We start from the raw sequence: 26,956 nt of genomic DNA on the forward strand, positions 1-26,956 counted from the left end.
ACTTTAAAATTAAGTATTTTTTTTTATTCCGTTTTTAAAGTATTTAGTTTATAAAGATGGTCAGAGATATTTCATTTAATATTATGCTGTCATTGCTACACACAATTGCTCAATTACTTGATAATATTTTCGAATGAAATAGTGCATGATCATCTGGAATTGAAGTCTGGCAGATCTTCATTTATATCAATAATCAACCCCCCGGGGGGCACCTCGAAATGAGGATGAGATGCTTCCGGCATGGGGGTTGGATCCCGCCACCCTGGAGAATACACTAATAGGTGGGGGATCTGACTCCTCCCATCGATGACGGGACGTACTTCCTTCGGGGAGGGTTGTATCGTGGCCGGTGACGGCAATTAAGACTCAACCACAGTTCCCGCCAATGTTGCTGTTGCGGCGGTCCGGTCATTCAGTTTTTATGGTTTAAATCCGTGTGCCGTCGTGACGGGTCGGAGAGTTAGATGACTGACTTATATCCATAATTAGCTTCCGGTTCAGTGGAAGATTTTCGCTCATTCAGAACCATAGTAATGTTATTGGGGTGAGCTATCTTCATTCCAATGATGAGAATTACAGCCTAAAAGGAATGTACCGTGACTGGTAATGGCTGGTACTGGTAATAGTCAGCTCTTAACATTACTTCCCGCCTCTTAATATGTGAGTCATTTAGTTAATTCAGTTATTTTGGCAGAGTTGGGATAGTTCCTCCATGTTTATTTAGTAAGGTGTGAATTGTTCTATTTTTGTATATTTTAATCATTATTATTTAAAAAATGCAAATTACGAAAAAAAAATGAAACTAATTTTATTTTGTTTCATATTTATGATTGGTTAAAAAGTCATTTGTTTTAATTTATTTAGAGATTAAGGAGAATATTGGCCAAATTATTTGAAGGAATATTCTGATTATAAAAATTTTTTGACAGTTTTATATAAATTGAAATCTGATATGTGATTCTATCTAATTCCGATACGTATAAAACGAATATTTTTGAACTCGAAACGCTTTTTTCTCTTATTAGAATAAGTGAAAAAAAACTATAATTAATCTTCAAGGAATTAATTTTCTTCAATTATAGTTTTTCAAGGAATTAATTATAATCAATATGAGAACAGTTTTTTTCGTAAGCCAAAACAACATTTTTGCAGAAAAATGTTAAAAGGAATTATGGAATTTTCAACAAGGAAGAAAAGTTCTTATTATAATTTATTTGACAAAAGCTGCCGGAACTCGTTTGGCTGAGATGTTAGTATATTAAATATTTTTGCTTTTTCTTATGGGAATTTAAGAATAAAAAAGTAAGCATGTTTTTGCACTCATTGGATTATTACAGTTTTGGAATAATATGGCTGCCATTATTTTAAATGATTATGTTGGTTTCTTTTTCGGTGTATTCAATTGCTTTATAAAGCTTTCTGCTCATATGTATATTTTACTACTTTTTAATGCAAATATTTTACTCATCTTACTAAAAATTATTTCCTAAATATTTTAAAGGGTAAAAAATATGAAAGAAAACTGTTAAACTTTTTAAGCTTCATTTAAAACCCGTACTGAGAACTCAACTATTTAAAAGTAGGTAATAATTAAAAATAGTTCTGTTAAATATTTTCTCTATCATTTAATTGTACCGAAAAGCATAAATAATTTATATATTTCAAATAACAATCTGTATGTTTTGAAATAACAATCGAAAAATAGTTCATTTTGTGACAAAATATTTCTGACTGGAATGCAATAAGACTATTAAAGAATCAAAAATATTCATTATCAGATTCTGTATGGAGTACTATGCTCGTTTATTAAACTGAAATATCAACAGCGTTTTATTTAAAAAAATGAATAAAGATTTCATGGAGAAGAAATGATGCTTTAGAATCAACCAATGAAATTATTTGAATATTATATATGCTACATATATTTATTACTTATTCTACTTATTACCAGTGATTCTAACAATCATTTTGAAGAGTACCTTTTTTGTTAATTGTTGTTACAGTAGGAGTTTTTTGAATCAAGACTCAATGTTTAATAAGCAACAAGGGCATGATAGAAATTAAATTCATGTTTAACGAACAAAAGGAGACGTTTGAGTAAAGTTTCTGTTATAATTCAGTATTAAATTTGAAAAAAAAAAAAAAAAACTAAGAGATAGTTTAAAACAAAATTGTAAAAGCAGGACAATTATAAGCAATTATAGTAATGAAAAATTTGAAAATTTGGCATTTAAAAATTCCTTTATAAAATTGAAAATATCAATGATTTTTAAAAATAAAAAAAGTGCAACATGATATTGTTTTAGGAAAAGTCAGGAAAGCGTTTCTTTAGTTAACGTTTTAGGAAACGTTATTCATTAGAATCTACTTTTATGAACAAAATAAAGAGTGACTATAAAAATGTATATTCCTTTTTTTTTTTAGCTACGATTTCCTCTCGTAGATTCAAATATACTAAATTATCATTTGAATTTGATACAAACTAAAACTTGTCAACGTATTTTCACAAATGAAAATTATTTCCACAATATAATTCGCATAGTAATTAAAGAATTCCGCTAATATATCTATCAAAAATACTAAAAATATGCCACAAAACATATTCTCATTATTGAAAAACTGATTTATCTTAAAAAAGAAAAATAACCATGCAGATCTTTAATGATAATTCATTTGGGGGGAAAAATAAAAGGGAATTCGGACATTTTATTAGTAAAATCTTCTTTTAATGCGAAAACCGTGTTAAACACATTTAATCATTATATGTAAGTGACAGGTTATGTGAATTGGAAAAAACCTCGAAAATGAATAAGCAAATACATAAAAGGTATTTTTTTCTATTCTGAAAAATGTTAAACTAAACGTTATCGAAAAAATAATTCCCTCCTATTTTATCTAATTAAAACTCTGAAAGTGACATGCACAGTTTTAGATGTCATTTCCAGTCGTGCTGTGCCTGTTTTGTTAATTACAACTTAACTGTTATTGCTTTTTTTTTTTTGCATTTGGTTTCTTTTTCTTTGAAAAATTCTGCGTAATTCAAACAAAATAGAATAGAATTCTGAAGAATGCAATTTTTTTTTTCTATTTATCCAAGGAGAGTGGGTGGAGGAATAATTGCTTCCATTCAAACGAAAACTATTCCAATTTTTTTTAAAGAATATTTATTAAAAGAAAGGAATGTCTTTACACATTTCCGGGACTGTCATATCAGTATAGGTCATTTCATTCATGCATTTTTTTCGCAGATTTTCTGATTTTTATGGAAAGCGGAGGAGTTAAATAATGACTGATACAATAAATAATTTGTTTATTCTATATTAATAGTTATAATGGCATATTTACTAGTAATTTTTATTAAGAATACAATATAAAAATGATTAAAAAATGTAAAGAAATGAATTTTAAAAACTAAATTATTTCAATTATTTTATTTAATGTATATTTCCGGATTTTAAAGAATAGTGAAGGAGTGAAGTAATAATTGATACAATGAATAATTTGTTTCTTCTATATTAATAATTATTGGCGGCATATTTTTGTAACTTTTCTTATAAAGAACACAAAATGAAAATGATTAAAAATGCAAAGAAATGAATTTTAAAAATTAAATTAGTTTAATTATTGTATTTTATTTTCTGTAGATTTTCCAAATTTTATGAACAGCGGAGGAATTAAATAATTATTGATACAATAAATATTTTTTTTTCTTCTACATTAATTGGCATATTTTTCTAATATTTTTATAAAGAATACAAAAAAAATGATTAAAATTGAAAATAAATGAATTTTAAATTTATATCAATTATTTTATTTCTGTAGATTTTCTGATTTTCATGAATAACGGATTATTTAAATAATAATTGATACAATAAATAATTTATTTCTTCTATATTAATAATTATTGTTGGCATATTTTCAAATTTTTTAATAAATAATACAAAATGAAAATGATTAAAAATGCACATAAATAAATCTTAGAAACCTAATTATTTTAATTATTTTCATTTAATTATTTCATACCTAGACATTTTATTTTATTTATTTTGTTAGCATTCATGATTTATAGGTTTTTTTTTGATTAAATCATAAGCACTGATATTTCTCTTTTTATATGAACTATCTGCTATGTCTCTTACATACAAACTTGATCAGATTAAGTGTCACTTGCTCAGAGGGCTATGAAGGAGTTTCTATTCGTCTAAATAATACAGAATCTGATTTATAAATATTTCAGATGATAAGGTTGAGATTTTTTATGTGAAAAAAATAATGCCAAAATTTGTAGGAAATAAAAATAATGACTTAAATATTTAAAAAAGTGTGTACAAACGATTTTCACGATAATCTGTTTTTCAAAGGAACCTCATTGCCAGATATACCAAGAAATGATATTAGATTAGCGAGACATCCAAGTCATTAGTGAAAAACATCGAGCTGCAAATTATGTGCAGATATAAAATATTTTTCACCAATATTCTACTCTGAAAACATCGATGCTTTCATTTTTTTTAATTTTTGAGATTATAAAACTTATCTAAATTTTAAAACACCATTGTCTTGTAATGAAATGGTATGAAATAATGTAGAGGTTCAAAAAATAAAGTTCCATAAATTTTTGGAAGCTTTTTCAGAGCTTTCTCTCATATGTTATATCTCGGATAATTTAATTTTTTTGTGCATAAAATCTTGCTGAAACACTTTCCTACTTTAATTTTTCTTTTCAAATTTTACTAAGATTTTTCTCTTTTAATAAATAAGGAATGCAACATTTGAATGCTAGCTGTTTAATTTTCGTATCATACATTCACCACAATCTTTTGAGTAGATAAACAACGTTTCATATTGCATATTAGAAAGCAAAATATATTAATAAAAGTGCTATTTTAAATTTAATAATTTGTAAATAATAAACAAAAGAAAAATATTGATTCAGGGGGATTGAAGTGTTTCATATCAATGTACTTTAGGTTCAGCATTTCTTACGATTAATTTCTGAGACTGAGTTATTAGTTTTCTTATGCCTTTGATGACTTTTATTTGAAATAGCAGCAAAAATAACAGAAAGTAAATGCCCAAATATAAAAATAAAATTCACATGACTTGGAAGATATGATTTAGAATTACATAATCAATATCAAAAAGTAAATAAAGCAAGTATCCATGTAATAGTAGTATTTGCATAATGAAGTCCTCTTTCTATTTCCAAATTTTTAAATTATTATCAACAGTATTTTCAAAATGAAGTTAATTAAATATTTTTATTAATTCCTAAAATATAAATTTTTCAAATATATAAAATCAATTAATTTAACTTAATAGAGCATAACAAATTAAATACTTTATAATATTTCTAACTACAATATATTACTTTACGCAATTAAAATTAATACAGATGATTTTTATTCACGAATTATTCTGAAATGAAAATTTCAACAATTGAAAATATTCTAGACTAGAAAATTATATTCAATCTCTTCCAATAAAAACAAACCCGCTGCATTTTATTATTATTGCCTTTTTGTCTACCCAAATATCCCCATTGTAACATTGAATAAAAAATTTGAAAACAATTTTTAAAGTTTGAATATATATATATTATGAATTTTAAAATGATTTAATAAACCTATGCTATTATTTGAACTGTCTATTTAAATAATTTCATTTTTAACTTACATAAACAGTTGATTTCCTACTTAATTTATTTTATTTTTAATCTTTTATTAATGTCATCATTTAAAATATTTAGATATTATTTTTTTTATAAAATCACAAACATTGTTTTTTAAAAATTTTTACAAATTTCTCCTAATTTTTATAAAAAATATTTTTCAAAAACCAACATCAGAAATTTTATTGATGAAAAAATATTAAAAAAGTTACTTTTGATTAAAAAGTTATTACCTTATATATTTTGAAATATGAGCGTTATTCAATAATGATAATTATTTTTTTAAAACGATAAAGAAATGCAAAATAAAATTATGGTTACATTTGTAACAGTGTAAGTAGAGAAGTCATATGTTTCAAAGTTATCGTGTCAGTGCTGTGCCTTTGGTAGCCGGTCAAGAACGAATTGTTACAATTGCGTCTACTATAAAAATAAATGTGAAGCAAGATAATCGCATTATAATTCTGTTTTTGTCTTAAAAATTGTGTGATATAACAAAGATAAAACTATAAAAAATTTAAAAATTGTTTGACTTTCCAACGGAACCGTCAGATAAATAAAATGCTTAAAGAAAGAAAGATTAAAAATACTAGCTTAAAGTGAGATTTTATAGAATGGTGAACCTACTCTCCAGTAATTACTATAGGGGTAGTAAATATTAACACAGCTTCTCTGAAGGAAAATGTTCGAATCCCATCAAGTTACCTATTAGAAAGACTAAATATTTCATTGGGTATCTGTCACACATTATTTACAGATGTACTGTACATGTTCATGCGTGGTGGGTTTCAAAATTACTCAGCATAATATATGAAAAATCTGAGCCTCACGCGTTCTCCATCCTAGTTGTAGACCTGATTTAGCACCATATTATTTTTTTCTTTCCTCGAATTTGAAGAAACACCACTGGGGTAAGTGGCTTTCGTCATCAGAGGCATGCTAAAATTACGGAGACAAATACGAAAGGTTTATCAAAAAATGACTTCCAGCATTTGCTTCAATAATTTTTGACGAGATTTTGGGAAAAAAAAACTTTTACTAAAATAGATTTGATATAATATGTTGAACAAATATAATATTTTGGTCGTTTAGAAAGTAAAGAACGAATTGTCCATAAATAAATGTAACAAAAAACTATCTGTTAAATATTTTTTAACAGTGCAAAGATTAGAATTTTATGTCTAAAATACTGCTTATTTCACAGTTTTTTTTATTCGTAATTCATTATGATAAATATCATTAAATTGTTATTTTTTGTAGTTTTTAAATGCGCCACAACATTACACTGGTGAATTAATTATATTAGAAAAAAAAAATTTGCATTAAAAATTGCTTTCCTTTTAAATATTACTCTTTCTGTAATTCAAAAAAAATTATTTCACACAATCTCCTAAACTCTTTATACGTCTAAATGAATTCAAATATGTCTTCTTTTAGTGATAGTTAAGCGCTACATTCTCAAGAGACATAATTGCATGAATAATTTAAAAGAAAAAAGTAACAGTGGAAAATCAAAGTTTTCGAAAGAAATAATAAATGATCATTAAAACGAAAAATGTTGGTTTAGCTAATGAAAATCCGTCTGAAAGGAAAAGAATGAATCTTTTGTAAGAAGGCGTTGAAAAGCACATTATTCTACTTTTGAGTTTACGTATTAAAAAAATAAGTTCGCAAAAAAAAAAAAAAAAAAAAAGAGTAATCCTCCTAAGTCCTGGAATTTTATTCTCGTGGATTTTGTTTAAGCTTCTTTTGTCATTATATTGGTGACATAACAAGCACTTACGTTCTAATTAATGCAGAAGCTACAAATAATGTTTTTTTTATTTGCCTTATTTTTAAGAAGTTTAAAGACGCTAGTGTGATCATCTATACATGCACAAAGTCGAAAGCCAGTAACTTCTAGAACAATTTAGTTATTCAATAAAAACTAGTGACATTTCCTTGAAAAATAAATTATTGGCTTTCATTTATTTGGTTATTGTTATATCTTTTTGAAAAAGGATTTTGATCTTTTCTCCAATTAATTCTTATTAATCTTGATGGGGGGAAAAAGAAATGACTGTTAGAATAATCGTATGAAAAACAAAAATTTATTTTGAATTCATTAATTTCCATAAATTATGGAATAAAAAATCGTAATAGGATTATCAAATGCATGTTACAATATTTCAGGATTGAATGCATCATTCAAGAAATACATAGCTGAATAATTTGTTATTTTATTTTCATCGATGCAACGGCTTTTTATTCTATCTTTCATATCTACGTGAAGGAAAAATAATAATTCTATCAATAATTTTTTTAATTTATTTTTGTCGTTACATTTTTTTTTTCATATTTTGCAATTTTATCTTATCTTATTTTATTTCTGGAAATAAAGAAAAAAAACACTCAATCGTGATTCATAACAATTTTAAACACCGAATGAGTGTCCGTTGTTAATTATGATAATTGATATTTTTAGCTTTTTGGAATTTATTTTTATATTAGGTTCTGAAATATCTTTAAAAATCAACGATATATGTTAATAAAATTTAATCAATTTGCAACACGATATCTTAGATATTTTTTTTCCTCAATAAGGCCTTTTTTTTTTTTTTTTTTTTTTTCTTTTTTTTAAATCTTTATTTAGGGAGCTACAAAATTTATTCTACGGAGCAGCTAAAAAGTAAAAGAAATTAAATGTTCTTACATACTTTTATTTCAATTTATTTATTTCTTTAATTACCAGTTAATCAAATTATTTAATTAAGTTTCGATTCCTTACAAATTACACCACCCGCCAGGGAAAATGAGCTAAGACTGTTAAAAGATTCTAAAAATATCTATTATAATGAATTGGAAATTAAAAATTAGATATTAACGAAAATAAGGTATCCATGTCATTAGAGCATAAGTTAAAGTATATGCTTTCAAAAGAGGTTGCATTAAATTTATTTTATTTATTAAATACATTACTATTCACAGATTGTGATTTGTTCAAGAGGGGATGCGATTATTAAAATAATTAGATTGATTGGAATACGATGCACATAAAGCAGTTTCTTTTTTAAAATACGATTCCAGCTTTCAAATTACGCTATTTTATATATATATATATAAAAAATCGAAAACGAAATATTATATGAAAAATCTCTAACGTTTAATAGATAATTTTAAATATAGAAATATTTACCGATGTTCGCAATTTAACGAAAACTACAGAGATGAACAGAATTTTAAGTCCATAATTAATAAAAAAAAATTATTTTTTTATCTTTCGATTGAAAAGTGAAAAAAAGTATTAATTTGTGTGTGGCTAATACTTATCATGTTTGCTATTTATTTTGTTGATGTGAAAGGTATTGTTGAATTGAAATTTTATTGTTGTATTTCTTTACAACAAAATAATTGATATTTTTTATATTTAATAAATTTAATTGATCCACTTTCATAAAATTAATTACTTTCTAATCTCTAAAAACATTTAGCATTTTTTTTTTCTTTTACAATTGTATGGGTTTTTGGTCTCCAGTTTAGTAGCTTTCACTGTTTAATGGTGTTGCACTGAAGTATCATGTGAAAAACAGGCGTCAAAAACAAATGTGTTTTCGGTTGGATTGTAATAAAATTATCTTCAGAAATTATATAAGTCCCGAATGCTTACTCACTGCAGTTATTTTCCTTAGGAGGTTTTGTTCGAGGTTTAATCGTTTCGTTAGAGAATGTTAATTTGATTCCTAATCATTGATTAAAATCCTATTCATTGTATATGTTTCCTAATCATTGTATATTCTCAAAATGATCAGCATTTTGTTTGTTGATGTAGAAAAAGAATAAAACGATGAAGTAAAGATACTTTTCATCCACATATTTAGCATACGTAGCATCCAGCATTCTACAAAATTTTTGACGGCAATATATGAAGTATTTAAACTTTTTATTTTTTAGACATTCTATATAACGACAAATGGAAAAACATCATATTTTGAAATACTTGTTCGATGCAAGAAAAAAAAAAAGAAGAAATTACCGAGAAGATTATCTGCTACATTTTGTGTGTATTTAAAGGAAACCCGGGATGTACATGTATGCACATAGAGCTCTAAAAAAGGCTTACCTTCTGTGGCTATGCAAGTAAACACAAGAAAAACGTTTTTTGCAATTTTTGTAAATGTAAACTTTTTCAATATAAGCATTATCATGGCCTTTTCCCCATAATTAGTATAACAAGCATTTATCATTCTATAGAATGCTTAGATATATACAATGCCTTAGGAAAATGTATAACAATTCTCATATTTCGTTGTTTGCTTAATAACGGCTGGCATTCTATAAAATGTGTATGAATTCAATAGAATGCCGGCATTTTATACTTAGCCAATAATATACATATTAACAAAGGTAGATTTTAAGTGGCGAATAAATAAAATTAATTATCGCAAAAGTAAATACACCAATATTTTCACACGAATAATAATTTTAATTAGAAATATAGACATTATATATTACTTTTACACGTGCCATGCAGAATGCTATAAAATAAGAATATCTTTGTTAATATTATTCGAATTTATATACCAAACCTCATATAACATAATCTTTGTATACGACGCGCATTTTAAAACAGCATTAAATTATTGACATATTTTTAAAAATATATTTTCCTCTAAACTTCGATTTGTAAAAGAAATAGCAAAGATAGTTTCAATATTAAAGATAACTTCAAAATCAATCATAGACTAATCAATTTAAATTAACATGTTTTGAATATCAAAAAAAACTGTAAAAGAGACACCATTAATAAATTTCGCACATTCTATCTTATCAAAATTGCTACATTTTCTGCAGTAAAACTTTTGCAGCTAATGATAGCGACATTATCATTTAATAATTAGTGACTGATGATTCTAATTAAGCTAAAATCCGTGTAAATCAACATAATTCGCAGTGGATGGTGAGTTACCGGAAATGATGAGTTTTGCGGAATTTGACCTAGATTACTCACAACTTGCAATGTGTACGTACAAACAAATTAGTCTTATTTAATATGCAGAGTGAAGAAAAATGTTTAATCTAACGAAACCAATTACAGTGCTGCGAAAGTCATATATGCAGATCAATATATATTTTTTTATAAACTGTCCAAGGAAGGAAAATATTGCTCATTAATATCAGATTTGAGCTGTTCCAAATTTTATGCGATGAAAGAAATTGATCAATGAAAGTTTTTTCCCCTCTCTTCATTAACTATATCTTTCTTTTTCTGAAGCGTGTTTACCATTTTCTTCTCGTAAATATTTTTTTTCCATAATCTGATTTATTTCTCAAATTCACTGTTTTTCCAAATTTTCTTTTGCATTATCGTATAATTCACACACGCGCAAGCACGCACGCACGCACACACACACACAGTGGTAGTAGTCTCCCTGAAACTTTCTCGCATACTGTCTAACGAACTTGTCATGCCAGAGAATGCTTTACCTTACATGGGCGTACAGCAGTTACAAAATATTTTTTGGCGTGAAATTATTATTTTTACTAAAACTATGGTGTCATCTTTGGCGAGTTATTAGGCGATCAATCTCTGGCATGCGTTAATACTATCCAAAAATTGAATTTGTGTCTTGGACACATTTTTCTCCACAGATTGAAATAAAAATGTGACACAAAACTGTACTTGTAGTTAGAAAATTACATATCAGATTTGATATATTTTAAGTCATTGTTTATTTGAATTATCGCATTAACACGTTTCTGAATGCACAGACTGAGAGACAGTCAAACCTTAAATGGATCAGTTTCAAAATTTGGCAGGTGTCTGCAGTATAGATGTTAAATCTGTGCATGGAATTTTATCTGTCTAGCTCTCTTCGTTTTGTTATTATCATGTTATATTTCAATACCTGGAAAGACGTACTTTCTCTCAATCGATTTGACTCAAAATTTGATACACATCTACAAATTTGATGTAAAGACCCTATACCAAATTTCATCCCTCTAGCTCAAAGCGTTTGAGTTATCTTTCACAGACAAACTAACACTTTCCAAAATTGCGTTTTTCGGACTCTGGAAGTCCCAAAACATAAAGATTCGTCAAAATCTCGAGTTTTAAATTTTTTGACGATTACTCTACTTTCTCTATACTACATATACGAGAAAGTAAAAACTAGTCTCCTAGACCCAACCGCCAGCCCGATTCAGCCAATTTTTACTTTGTACGAAAATTCGTGAACTTTAGACATGTCTTCAATGGTTTCTTGCTCTACGATTATCCTTCACTTTTCAGAAAAATCTCAGAAAAACTACTTCATCAGCATTTTGATTGAAGAATAAAACCTTGGCACATTCCCCTACTTGTAACAGCTTTACGGGCTTTGAAAATTTTTCTTCTATATATAGAAATTCTATTTGAAAAATTCATATATGATGCTCATGATGCTTAAAAATGCCATCACTTGTTCTTTCCCATCGCCTATCAAAATTCGATACATTATTCGGAGAATGAGTATCTTCAGGTTTTTCATAAAATATTTAATTAAAATTAAACAGTATAAATATTCCTGGGGATCCCACTGGTCGCCAAAGCCTACCAATCAATTCTCTGTGTTTCTACTTATAATAAAGTACAACGTTTGTATGTGTATGCTATCTCCGTACAGAGCAGAGTGCTTGATCTACAGCTACCAAATTTGGCACATATGTCTTAGAAGATGGAAATTAGTATATATACGCCTATAATTGCCCTGCGTATTTTTGAGAAATTTTAATTCGTTAAAAATTAAGTGAAACATTGATATTTTCCACGATAATGCCGAAAATACTGCACAAAAATGAATTTTACGCCGTTTTCAAATTTTGAAAGCAACTTTTATATCAATTAAATAGTCTAAATTCAATTAAATTTTTTAATATATATATTTGCCTTCAAACTGGTTCCATTGCTATACGAACGAAATCAGTAATCACGTGATTTTCTTCCGTTACTGAAAGCTTTAGAGGATGGATTATGTTTAATATATTTATTTTCTATGAAGTTCAAATACGGCGAAATTTAGATCACAGATGAGTCGACTATTTATTTTATTAATAGCACTATGATGTCACGGTTTGATCTCCATTATAAAAGTTCATGATTATTAATAAACAAAGCAGATGTAAGAGACAATTAAAATATCACGACTTTTATGCCTAACAAGTCGGTGGAATCATAGCAAGAAGTTAAATCTAAAGGATTAATTAAAATTAAATATTAACAATAATCTCGGTGAACTCGCTGGTTGCAAACGCCTGCTATTGTATAATAATAATGAATGGCATGTAACAAATGGGGCGTGATTATTGATAGGAAAGTGACACTGATAGAAAAATTTATTTTACGCTTTATTACCTTAATATTTATTAATTCCGCTTTTCTGTACATAAGCTTAGCAACTGAACGACAGAGATGCTGCTAATGACCAAAAATGAAGACAACAGAAACTAAAACATTCATTTTTTTGTATAGATAAAAGGAAATAACAATAGTTTCCGCTTCAGTTTGTCTTCATTAATGATTAGCAGAGGGCCGTACTTTATTATGTTCTCAGAGTTCATTGTTATATATAATAAAGTGGGATACCGTGAAAATTTTGCTGCTATAAAAGTTAAAAACAATGTTCTATAGTAGTTGAAGGGTGTAAAGTTTGTTTTACATTAATGTAAGGAAAATGATTATTTTGATGTGCTTTTTTAATGGTCCTAGTAAACTAATTTTCAAATTTAATTTTAGTATTTTCCATTAATTTAATTCTTTTCTTATATCTAGAATGGATTTTTTTTGTTAGACTAAATATCACAGCACCGTTACAAAACGTGATTTCTTCTTTGCCGATAGTTCGCGCGATGTCGGAACTCATTTAATGATACTAAAAGGCTATTTGACAAGCTTCTTTTAATGTTTCATTTATTTTGAATGATTAAAGAAAATAATATGGTAGCAGAAGCTTAATTTTTTCTGTTTTTTTCCCCTTTAATCTACAGTTAACACTTTTTCAGTATAATAAATAACTCACAATCATTTTGATGTTAAATGGAAAATACTAATTTAATCATCCGTTAAAAGATTATCTTTTTTCTTTTGCAGATCTAGATAATAAAATGCTGTATGTTTGATGTGAATAAAATAATATAATATATAATGTAATAAAAATAATATAATAAAAATAGTAGTTGATTTGATACATTTCGTCAGTTTTGGTGAAATTGCTAGATTAATGCTTTCTATATGCTGTGCGAAGAGCCGGTCACTAAAGGTGGATAGTATAATACAGGGTAATTCGAAAAGAATATAGCGATTACAAACAACTATAACTATTTAATGAAAAAGAATTTATCGATAAGATTAACACATAATATTGACGGAACTTCAACATTTTCCATACATACGTCATAGATGTTCTATGCGACTTCCCTTGGTCACACGGATAGCATCTAGGCAGTAGTCCATTTCACAGTATGCATTCTGAAGCATGTCTATAGTCACCGACGCAAGCGCATTACAAATGCGCACTTTGAGTTCAATTGTTTTAGGCATGGGAAGCATTTGGAGAGAACATACATGTGTATGTGCTCCCATGGGAAGCAAAGTACGCATTTGTAATGCACTTGCGTCGGTGACTGCAGACATGCTTCAGAATGTATAGTGTGAAATTAACTACTGCCTAGATACTGACCATGTGGCCAAGGAAAGTTACATAGAACATCTACGACGTACATACACAAAATTTTGAAGTTCCGTCTACATTATGTGTTAATCTTACCGATAAATTATGTTTCATTAAATAGCTATAACCGTTTGTAATCCCTATATTCATTTTGAATTACCCTGTACTTAAAAATAAAACAAGTCTAATCAAGCAAGCTGACACAGTTCCATCACAATTAAAAAAATATTTATCATAAAATAAGCAGCAGAATAATTATAAATAGTTTTATAAAAATGGCACGCGTAGCAGAGTTTCGACAAAATAATGTGACATTATCTATCATATTCGACAATTTAGATAAAAAGAAAAGCATAGCCCTATCCTTTAAATAATTCTGGATGAAATATTCATTACATGGATAAACATCTTGAAAGTGCTTAAATTTCAGTTCAAATTTTCATCAAGAGGGATTAAAATATTTACAGAAGACCAATTTTACAAGAAAAACATTAAAACATTATGGCGGGACTTTCTAATACTCATATTCTTAATTTTGATCACATCCGAAAAAAAATTAAAAGTATTAAAACATAAAAGACATTGTAAAGAAATATTTTTACATCAGAATCCCTTGAAATAAAAATTAAAATACCTTGCAGTTACTTAATAAAAACATTTGTGGATTTTTCAATGATTTAAATTGCCCAAGTCAAATATTTTCTTTTTTTCAATGCATCCTTTAAGATTGTTTTTATATGTTTGCAAATACAGACCACCTTGTAATATTTGTTTTACTATTATTCAAGGGAATTAAAAATTTAATGAGAAAAACTTGTTGAAAGCTTGAAGCAATTATTTTTTTATCAACTTAGTTCATATTAATGTAGTGGTTGTTTTCGCGGTGAAGTAAAATTAATTCTCGACGGCGTGTGTTTTCTTTCTTTCTTTCTTTTTAATGTAGCTCAAAGAAGTTATGCAAAAAGACCTCGAAATTGCTTTAGGGTTGTTTCTACGAAATTAAAATATACAGTTGAAAGGAGCAGTACAGAAAACAATTAAGTTAGGGAATTCCAACTGCATCATATAATGTTTCAGACGCAACAAAGAAATTGAATTACTTCATTGAAATTATTTTAGTTACTTTGTAATATTATTGTTTGCTTTTAATGTTATTGTATTTTCTTACTCATCCCATTTCTAACAATTCTTTATTAAAATATAACCATTGATGTTATTAGTAAATACAAGATAGACTTCTATGATTTGTACTTTAATAATAAAATAGCAAATTTATATATCAGGTATTTTAAAATGCAAACTAAGTAGTACCGTCAAAGAATTGTCTCAAATATCTGGGGCCCTAGAAATTCAGAACAGCATCAAGAAGTTCAGAATTTTTCGGGTACTTTGATAAAGAAAGGTTTTATAAATATCATTAATTATTTATTTTAAAATTTTCTCTGATATTCAAATGTAATAGCAAATCAATTAATTAATAAAGAGCATACTAGATAATCTCATTTGTTCCTTATATATTATCTTTTTTTTTCATTAAAAGTCCCACACAGTTTTCAATAACTTATATGATATAAAATGTATGATATTACTTCTCAATCATTCATAATTTAGGATTTCTGTGAAAATATCTATATTTAGGAAAATGAACAGAAATTCTGAACAAACAACAGAAATTCTACAACAAACATTGCAAGCTGAAATTCGCAAAGCACTCAAGCATTTCCTGAATATCGAATAAATAAAAATGATTGCTTAACGAATGCGCTCTTATAAATACTATACTGAGATTTTTTATAAAAGCTGCATTAGGTTTGGTGATAGAATCTCCTATGAACACACATGTAAAAAGTGTTCTTTACACACTTTTGACTGAATAGATCGGATTTTCACGGAGTAAAAGTGTGCTTTACACTTTAGACGTTTCAGCTCATGAAATAGATTTATTTTTCTGTAATATACATGAAATATATTTTGAAACTCAGCATGTGTCTTACTGAAAAAAAATATGGACCATCTGAGAGCTATATGTATGTTATACAATTTCAAATGCGGCGTGTTTTGTTTTTATTTGTCTTTAGTTGTTAAATGTTTCTTCAAAAAAAGTACGGTTCACTTTTTGTCTTCCTATATTTGACCATCCCCACTAATAGAGAAGATTCAAGATTTAAAGTACATTGGTGCTAAAGTTAGACACTAAATGATATCCGCAGTTGTTTTTGTTATGTAATCGCCATCCCCTGAATTGTACATAGAGAAATACCAGTAAACAATATAGAAACCTGGTTTGGTACATTCTGATTTTTATAGAATTTTCTACATGTATCCTTCGTGAAGAAATATGTTTTCACAAGTTCCTTTGAATTCTTATAAATACTGTCCTAGGACAGAAAAAAAAGCATAGTACTATAAGCAGATTTGATTGCAAATATAATAAAAAAAAATCCCTAAGTCACTCTATATTTTTATTTTCAGAAACGCCAGAAGCACCTATGACAGTGATAGGTGTCGCAGGCTCACCAGTCAACCTGCCCTGCAACATAACACCTCCAGGAGAAGAAGATGCAGAGGACGCCATAGCCTTGGTTCTGTGGTACAAGGATGAATCAACAACCCCGATTTACAGTTTAGATGCCAGACAGGGCAGCTTGGACCAAGCAAGGCACGCTGCTAAAGACAGTCTAAATGCCAGAGCTCACTTAAGTATATCAGAAAGACCAGCTTTCCTTAAGTTGGATCCGGTAATGGTGGAAGATGAAGGAGAGTATAAATGCAGGGCGGATTTCAAAAAAGCAAGGACGCGGTACATGTCTGTGTTTCTGAAAGTAGTGGGTGAGTAGTGTCATCTCTTTTCTTATTACTTTCTGGTATACTTAGTATAGAGGAAATATAGTAATCGTCAAGAAATTCAAAATTTGACCAATGTCTACGGTTTGGATCTCTCTGAGTTTGAAAAATACATTTTGGGAAAATGTACAGCTGTCTGTCTGTAGCAAAAATAACTCAGAAAACGTTGTGATTACAAATGTAATCCTGTACCGAATTTGCATTTTAATCGGTTGGAAAAAATGTGTCTGAAACACAAATTTGATTCTCGGATACTATTAACTGCTTGACAGGGATTTATCGTCAAATACCTGGCTAAGATGATATATGGTGACGCGAACAGACTCGGTGAAATGCTAAATGCTCGTCAAAGCTTTATATTTTGTGATTGTTGTATGTCAATGCTGTTCAAGATCTTCTCTGGGTTAACACCTTTATTATAGAGAATAGGATAAAATTTTAGGGAGACGACTGCCGATGGTTTTTATATTTCCTTTCCTGTGGTTCTTTTTATATATTAGTATAGAATACTTTCTTATTTTCTGTAAAAAAATTTATTGTGGAAGGAATACCTTTTTGTTGTGAATTCATATTTCATTTCTGGTTATTAAATGTTAACTAATTAAATTATATAAACCTTAAAACTACCTTGTCATTCGGAGATTGATAAGGTACTGAGAAAAATTGATAGGGCCTTTTCTCTTTCAAGTCGCGAAGGGGAAAAAAAATTGTGATTTCATTTGACCTCGAGGATAATGTATTCTTGATTTCGCCGGATATAAATAAATATAAATTTTATATATAAAATTATCAGAAAATAAGAGTAAGAATATCAGCAGAATAGATATCTTCAACGAGTAGATGACATTTGATTATACCATTTTTGTTTATGTCGACGAGGAAAATGAAAAATCAAATCTGTTTTTATCTCTACATAAACGTTACTGCACACAAACGTTACTTCTACATAAATCTTGATTAAATTATGATTTTTATAAAAAATCATTGTTCTTCATACAATTAAAATTATCTAAAATAAGAAAAAAATAAACCTTGAGTGTAGAAACGTCCTGTAGGAACTTCATTCAATGTTTTTTTTTTTCTTTTTGGAAAGAAAGCGAAAACTTCATACTTTTTGCATGCTTTTATTACTGGACGAAGGATGTTACGAATTAATAACGAAGATCAATTACAGTTTTGTGGATTTAGGACTCATCATTGTATATTATATCTAAATGAGTACAGTTTTATGCAAAAAAAAAACACAAAAATATTCCATTGCACAGCAGAAGAATTACAAAATATTTTATTTTAAAAATCGAACCTTAATATTTTTCTGTAACGTTTTACAAAAAACAAATGTATCTTAAAATATGTGCTTACAGTGAGCTTCCAATTTCATAATTAAGGTCCAAGAAAAAAGATCTCAATACATAATCATTCATAACAAAAAAAAAAAAATGCTTCTTACTTTTTTTCTCTTCTTTATTTTGGTCAAAAGAAATTTATTCTAATCAAGTCTAAGAGTAAAAAAAAAAAAAAAAAAAGGAGTGATAGTGTTGAAAAATTGTGATACATTTTGTTAATCAAATCGAAACTTGCAACATTTAAGTATAAATTAATTTAGAAATATATTTTTAGATACGTTGTGTGGGAGAAGATTCTCTTTTATGCACAACTGATGGATTTTTATGTGCAATTGACCCACATTAAAATAAATTGCTTAAATATGTTGCTAAAACGCCATCAGTCTATCAGATTTTGAATAATAACGCTTAAGGCAAGAGATTGAAAGCAGAATTCACAACATGACGAATGATGACCTTCAAAGAATATACATTTTAATCTCCTAAGCCACAACTTGGACAAGAAATAATAAACCTGTGATAACAAAAAAAAATTATCTCAAGTGTGAAATATATAGATAGAAAGAATAATTATTACATGAAGAAAAATAGAATAATGAATATTTTCAACTTTAAATAACAAAAGAGATTTCCCTGACAAAAAGGGAAATAGATGAAACGATACTTTTTTAGTCCTTTAATGAGAGTGATAAAAAATGATAACTAACAGAAATAATTTTTTTTTCATGTTTATATGAATTGAGTCGTGAAAAGGAGTATATTACGATGTAAAGATTAACTTTTATTTTAGAACTTCATCTGAAATTCGTAAACTACTGGTAAATAAAAAATATTTTTATAAATCTGGCCATTTATCTGGCAATATGTCGATAAAATATTAACATATTGATAGAATAATGTTATTAATGTCTGTATTTCAAACCTATAATTAATTACTATTCTTTTTTTTCATTTTTTTGTTATTATTCCTTTCCTGCTTCATGGTACTGGTAAATGATAATTAGCAGATATTGCAACTAGGGATACCGGAACAAAATTTCAATACCGGTATTCGGTATTTTTTAGATCTTAATACCGGGATACCGGTTTTAATACCGGTATTAGAAATTTTAGAAAAAAGAAAAAAGAAAACAGGTGTTTCTTTGTTTTATTTGCCAGTTTTATTAGAGAGTGTAAATATCACAAAAAAATTTTTAAGTTATAAATTATAACAGTATATAAAGAATCACAAAAAAGTAAAGGAACATCTTATTTATTTAAATCACAAAAAAGTGTAAATATCACTATTCAGTCAGTGGTATTATTACAAATTGTTGAAATGTGATCTTAAAAAACATAATGCATCAATTCTACTGTCATTAATCCTGAAAAGTAATTTTGTGCAAAAATTGCCAGCTGTCGTAAACGCTCTTTCGGCATCTACGCTAGTTGGTGGTACAATGCGAGATACATTTTTTCCAAGTATTTACCTCTAAATCTCTCATCTTCAAATAAATCGATTTCTCTTCGGATGTTTTTGGATACAGCTGATTTCTGTGTTGTATTTTGGTTCGTTGAAATTTTTTTCATTTATCGCTAACTCTAATTTTTGTTCAAGAGACAATTCCTTTTCACTATCGACATTAGTGTCATCATAATCTTCGATAACTGAACTGCATTCATATGAATATGAATAGGTTTGTGGGAAAAAAATTTTAAGAAACTTTACTCTAACTTAATCAGATTTGAATTGGTTCTTTTCTTTTCTTCTTTCCATTTTCATTTTTAAAATCATTAGAATTATGTAAATACCATAAGACATTTTCTATTTCGGTATGCCTTTTTTCTGTGCGATTTTTCAATGTAATATATAATTCTTCAGATAATCATGTGTGCTGTTCTTTCAGTGACTGTAACATGAAATTTATTGTTGCATTAGCTGTTAATAAATTAGAATCTCTCCGACATAATGCCTCAATAGTCAGTTTTGTTGGAAGTAGAGCTGATGAAGTTCTGGATATTAAGTCGAATTCACTATATGAAAAATTAATTTACAGGTTTAAGTCGCTTATTTGTTGGATTGGATTTCTCAGTTTCAAAAATTGTTCCATCATTAGGAGTAAACTGTTCCAACGTGTTTTAGAATCTAATATTAACATATATTCTGTTTTATTTTCAGTTAGTATATATTTTAGTAAAATGTCATTTTTTATAGGGAACTTTTAAATATCGTAACAATTTTTCGAACTTTATAAATTACAGGAATCAATTCTTGATGAGTTAATATTTCCTCCTCATTAGCTATATCTTCTTCCACAACTACATTGTCATTATCTTCATTGTCAATATCACTCTCACTCTTATTCTCTTCAAAGTTGGAATCCGAAGTTTCTATATCCACAGTATTTGGATTCTTATGTTCTTTGTTTTTTTGGTATAATACATCTATTACTCCTAATTGAATTCCATGAGCATAGCACAATTGTTGATTTGCACCAATCAACTTTCCAACTTTTTTCATAACTGCTATCAGTCGTTATTGTTACAATATATTCGTTCAGGGATAATCCATGTTTCGCTAATTTATATTTAGGCAATTAATTAAGCCATTAATTAGCTAATTAATTTCGCCCGTTAGGGAGACATAAAAACAAAAACATATACTATTTTGCTATGTTGGCGATCCCTGAACATATAATGGAGGCAATTTTAAAAATTTCTAGTAAATACCGAAAAACCGGTATTTAAACTTGTGAATACCGGTATTACAAAATTGTACAAATGGCTCAAAATACCGGTATTCGGTATCCCGGTATATCGGTATTGCAATCCCTAATTGCAACCATTTAGTACTGGCATGTTTTTAGATGGTAATAAGATCTGAAATACAAATAAATACATTTAATTAATTTATCGGAATTCATTAATTCTTTCAGCGGAATAAAAATAATTTTTGTATTAATCAGGCAAAATGCAAAAATTTGAATATGAAATATTTATGTTTTTATTAATATTTTATTTTATTTTAAATCAAATAATAATTTAAGCTAGAAAGAATTAATAAACTTTTCACTGATAATTTCATGCTAAAAAAAGATGATTTACAGAGAGCTAATAACATGATTTTTTTTAATATTTAGTGCCACCTGGTAAACCTGTAATAACAGATCGAAACAAAGAAGTCCTTCAAAGCCTAATAGGACCATATAACGAGGGAGAACCACTAGTGTTGATTTGTGAAGCTATTGGAGGTAAGGACAATACTCTATTATAATTTTCCAAATTTTTTGCAAATAGATATTTTTTATTGATCTCTATATTCTACATTGGAAAGAAATGATTCAATAAACTTAGATTTTGAATAAAATATGATATAAATAAACTTATATTTAAAAATGGGAATGTTTTATTTAGCATCTCTATGCATTAATTTAAAAATAATTATTTAATAACTAAAAAAAAGAATTACTTTTCTGATTTTTTTTTCTATAAATTTATGTTAAAATTTCTTTAAACCTTTTTTTATCAAACGTGATTTTTTTTATAAAAAAATATATTATTTAATATTTTTTATCTTAATTATAAGTTAGGCGATAAATATAAATAACATCTTCAGTTATCATTGAAGTTATTATCTAGGAATAAATTCAGCAAAAAAAAAAAAAGGATTTTTTTTTTTTTTGTATAACTTGTAACTGAATTTTAAATATAGTATTTAATTATAAATTAGAAATTTAAAAAGCAATAATAATTAAAGCTATAATAAAATCTATTCAAAAGCAGAATTTCTAAATATTGTTTCTGTTACATTGATTCTATTTTGTAATTTTTCGTGAGACATTGTGTTAACACAGGTGTAAAATTAATTTAATAAATAAGAAACAAGCAAATATGTATGCAATTTTTCTGTAACTTTTGATAATATTAAAGTATAAATTAAAAATTTGAAATAATAATAGATATTATTATAAATTTAATTACTATTTATAGTATGCGAATTAAGCAGTTTCTAAACATTGGGCTTGTTAGATTCATTTTTATAATTTGGTTTTCTTAAAGCAATATATTAACCAAATGTAAAATTAATTTTATAAATAGAAAGCAAGCAAATATTCATGAAAAATTAAGATTTTTGCATATATACTAACAAAATATATTAAAAATACTGTTAAAATGAAATATAATGGCAAAGTTAATTTTAATTCTAACTTTACACAATATATTTTAAAATAGCAGTTGCTCACTTTTGTCTTTCATTTAAAAGTTTTACTTTAAATATAAAAGGAAAAATCCTTTAAATAAGAGAAAATAACATTTTTATGTTTAGAATAATTTAACTTTTCTCAGACAATGATACTTCTCCATAAAACAGAAACAGGATTTCAATTAATGCATTCTAGTTAAAATTAGGTTACAAGACAAAGGAATATAATTATTCTCACACAAGTGCCTTGAACAAAAAGCTTAATTCTGCATGAAGAGTTTAATGGTTATGATGTAATTTATTACTTTAAAGAAAGGCATACTGTAAGTGCAGACTTCTGAACACAATGAAATGTTTTTTCGGAAAGTGAGCATTTTTATCACATTAAATCTTTGCTTAATAATACATTATTGTAATTCATTTTAGTTAATTTCTTCTCCGAAGTATTAAAGATATTCAAATTATCATGGAAATAAAGTGATTTATGAAATAAATAAATTGCATTTCAGCCTCAAATGCTTAAAATGAAATTAGTTCTCTTAACTGCTCATGTATGATACAAAAGATATTAGTGTTAAGAACTACAATTTTACTGAAACATTACGTAAAATGCAAAATTTAGTTAACATTTCTTGGTTTTGATGTAACTTTTATTCCATTTACAATATTGGAGAACATATTTTTTATGCTTATTTTTGCTTATTTTTATAAGCATTGCCAGACAAATAGTTGAAATTTTTCTTCTGAATATCAAAATTTTCTCATTCTAAATTATTTTGGGGATATATTTCTAATTTCATTTACAAACATAGAACATGGATTTATTACATCGCTTAAAGATTTAGAAGTCTATTTTTTATTTGCTACTTGTTAAAAGTCTAGTTCAGCTCTTTATATAATTCTCTAAGACAAGGCATTTTATTTGAAGCAATATTTTTCGACTGTCTATATTGCACTCTGCTTATATAAAAAGCTGACAAAATTACAAAATCAATATTTGAAAAAAAACTGTTCATTCATCTCTTTGAAGTTGTCGTGAATAAAAATTCACTTTTTATTTAAAAATTTATTTTGAAAGGATATATAGTTTTAATATTTTAGAAATATAAATCAAACTTTCTCATTTTTTAGATAGTTTTTCACAAAGAAATGATAGAAATAAAATTTTTCCAACAATTCATCTCTTTCGTTTAAGGATATTCCAAATGTAGGATTTTTCTTTTGTAGAGGCGTTTCAGCAAAAAATCGGTCATAATGTACATTTGACGATTCTGTGATAAGAATCAATACCACTTTTTTATCAGGTTAATACAGCAAAATATATTTTCTTCTTTATGGAAGCACTTTAGATAATTATAAAGAAAACTTCTTGATAAAATATTCTAGTCACGAATAAGATGGTATTTATAATGGTATTGATGGTAACTCACGAATGAAAATGAGATTTAAAGAGATATTCATTATTTTTTCATTATATTTTTAATCAGTCTCTTTCAATCATGTATTAAAATGTGAGTATTTGAATTCTCATTCATTTCCCAAATATATTAATAAGGATTCCCTTTATTACAAGTATGAAAAATTCAGCCATCATAGTTATGCACAGATACCTCACATAATTTTTTTTCTATTTATGCTTAAGAGTACCAAATATTTCTACACTATATCGAGTAGTCACAAAGTCTTACTTTGATTACAAAAAGTTAATGCAGAAAACTTTTATAGTTTAACATATGAACGCTTCGATATACTGTAAAGACATTTATAATGGTATTAATAAAATCATTTGCAGTAAAAATCAGTAAATTTCAATGTGAACGGCCTTGCTAGTTTGAAGAATGTCAAGGCGGTATTCGAATTATCGACATATATTAACATTTTGGCTATCATTCTAGACACGATATCGATTATTCTAACTTTGAGTATATCGATATCTTCAATTGGCATTGTACACACTTGTCCTTTATATACCTAAACCCAAATTCTACATGATGGACTGACTTTTTAGACTTTTTATTAATCGAAAATTGTCAAAATGCTCCCCTACTCACTTAAATACTACAGATAATATGAAAATGTCTGCTAAGCAACTGAAGAAATAACTTTATTTATAGAAGAAATACTTTTGTCTTCATATTTCTTTACATTTTTTAAAAACACTAAACATTAAAATGAATACTTAATGTATACCGTTAACAGAAATAAACTAAATACTCTCTCTCTCTCTCTTTATATATATATATAATATACTTATTTTCAATATATTTCCTTAAAGCATTTATACTTTTTCATATAATATATTTTTTTAAATTGTTTCATTCTTGTCTTTTTTTTCCTCTTCTAATCGAAAATATCTGGACTAATTATTTGAGGTAATTCACATTCGAAATCACTTCGTTGCACTAATTCATAGATGTGGAGCAGAAATAGAATATAAATTTCTCGATTTATCTACAGTTCTCGAAATATAGTCACTCCATTATTTTCATCAATTTCGGAGATGTTTGTGTTAGAATAGAAAGGTTCTAATATAATCTTCATAATCTTTTAGAATATTCCAAAACAGCAAAAGCCTTCCTCTTCTCTGAAGAATTTATTTTAATTTTTTGCATTCCAAATTTTTTTTCTTGATCCCTATATACCACACTGATTTATATACATATAAAGAACTTATATGCATATATTGATTATAGCTTTATAAATAACACCGGATTGCTTTCATATTTATTTACCGCGCTTAAAGCAAGTTGCAATTTATCATCACAATCAAAGATTTAAAACTAGATTCATTTTCTTAAAACAATCAACATGAAAAAAACTCGATTCATTTTCTTTCTTCTTGATTCTTAGTTGTTTTCGAATTCTAGTAATTTCGGGTCGTATTTAGATCGAATGACAATTCACTTATGTCTTCTCTTAAAGATTCGAAAGGCACCGAAGATAAAAACAATATTTCTCTGTTTAATTCTGCATCAATTGAATATAGCCATTATTCTGGAGTTATAAGCAGTTCCCCCTTGTACATTTTTCCATGTCAAAACCTATATGTACATCTACGCTTTCTTTGAGAGACGCCTCTGGTAATGCTTGATGAAGAATTATCCTCGTCGTCTTATGATAGACTTTTGATGATTCCATGTAATTCCCAACGATCTCCGAACTACAATGATGCTTTATTTTGATTGTTTCCATGTTCCCTGACTCCCAATAATGTTTTCTCTTCATGCTCTACTGGCTTTGCATTGATTTTCTCTAGATATTTCCAGCGTCCCGGCTCTATTTCATTCAATAAAAACTCTATATCTACATCAATTTTTATAATTTTCAAATCATTTGTATGTAAATGTAAAAAAGAAAAATGATATAAATCTGGTAAAAAAAAAAATTGCCTGCAATCTGTCCGTATCTGACATTTGGTCTGTATTGGTTTTTGAAGATTGCGCTAATAAGAGTATATTTTTGTAACATTTTCAACATCATGTGTCACTCTCAACATCTCTTATAGTAATTCCTTTTCCCCTCCCCCCAAAAAATTAGAGATGGAAGGGGGGGGGCGCTTTTTTAAATAATTCTTGCCTTTTCCCTAAAAATGAAGCTTTTCTGTATTTGTGTAAGTTGGTGCTTTCACTTAGTGAAAATTTAACTTCTCTTAGATTATAAAATATCACCAATAGTGTTTGCAGGTTAATTGGAGGTAATTGTTGACACTTACAGTCAACAAAACAAACCTTTCGGGCACCACTTTTCAGAAGCCATAATTGCTCTCATAAAGAGATCGGGCATCGAATAGAACAGATTGAGAACGAGAAAATGGCATAGGGGAGAACATGGCATGGATCAACTATTCGGGGCCTACATCCTCACTATTCCCACTTCTCTCGCGATAAGACATCAAACTCCCACCTCTGATTTGAACAAAAGAGGTCTCTAATTGCTCCACAAAACAATAGAAAAGTATGAGCTTGTACTCAAATTAAAACATCGAAACATAAGGGATATTCGAATATAAATTAGAAGTCATAATTACACTCATAGAAGATTCAGAAATTGATTAGAGCAGATTGAGAAAGAGAGAACGGCAGAGAGTGGAACATGGCATAAATGAATATGTCAGCGCCTTCATCCTCAATTTTCCCACTTCTCTCGTGATGAAGCAAAGAATTCCCACCTTTTATTTGAACAAATGAGGTCTCTAATTACTCCATGAAACAAGAAAAAAGAGTCTGTT

The 26,956-nt window shown here is 27.5% G+C and overlaps 1 protein-coding gene across 2 annotated transcripts in view; it reads left to right on the forward strand.

Moving 5' to 3' along the window:
- LOC129969477 (hemicentin-2-like) overlaps positions 1-26,956 on the forward strand; it is a 533,332-nt gene that overhangs the window by 366,898 nt on the left and 139,478 nt on the right. For both annotated transcript variants that reach the window (XM_056084062.1, XM_056084063.1), the window contains exons 2-3: positions 16,828-17,184; positions 21,665-21,775. In XM_056084062.1, the coding sequence (XP_055940037.1) occupies positions 16,828-17,184; positions 21,665-21,775 (468 nt within the window). The remainder of the gene's footprint in view (positions 1-16,827; positions 17,185-21,664; positions 21,776-26,956) is intronic.

The sequence above is a fragment of the Argiope bruennichi genome, chromosome 5 (assembly GCF_947563725.1).
Source record: "Argiope bruennichi chromosome 5, qqArgBrue1.1, whole genome shotgun sequence".
NCBI lineage: Eukaryota > Metazoa > Arthropoda > Arachnida > Araneae > Araneidae > Argiope > Argiope bruennichi.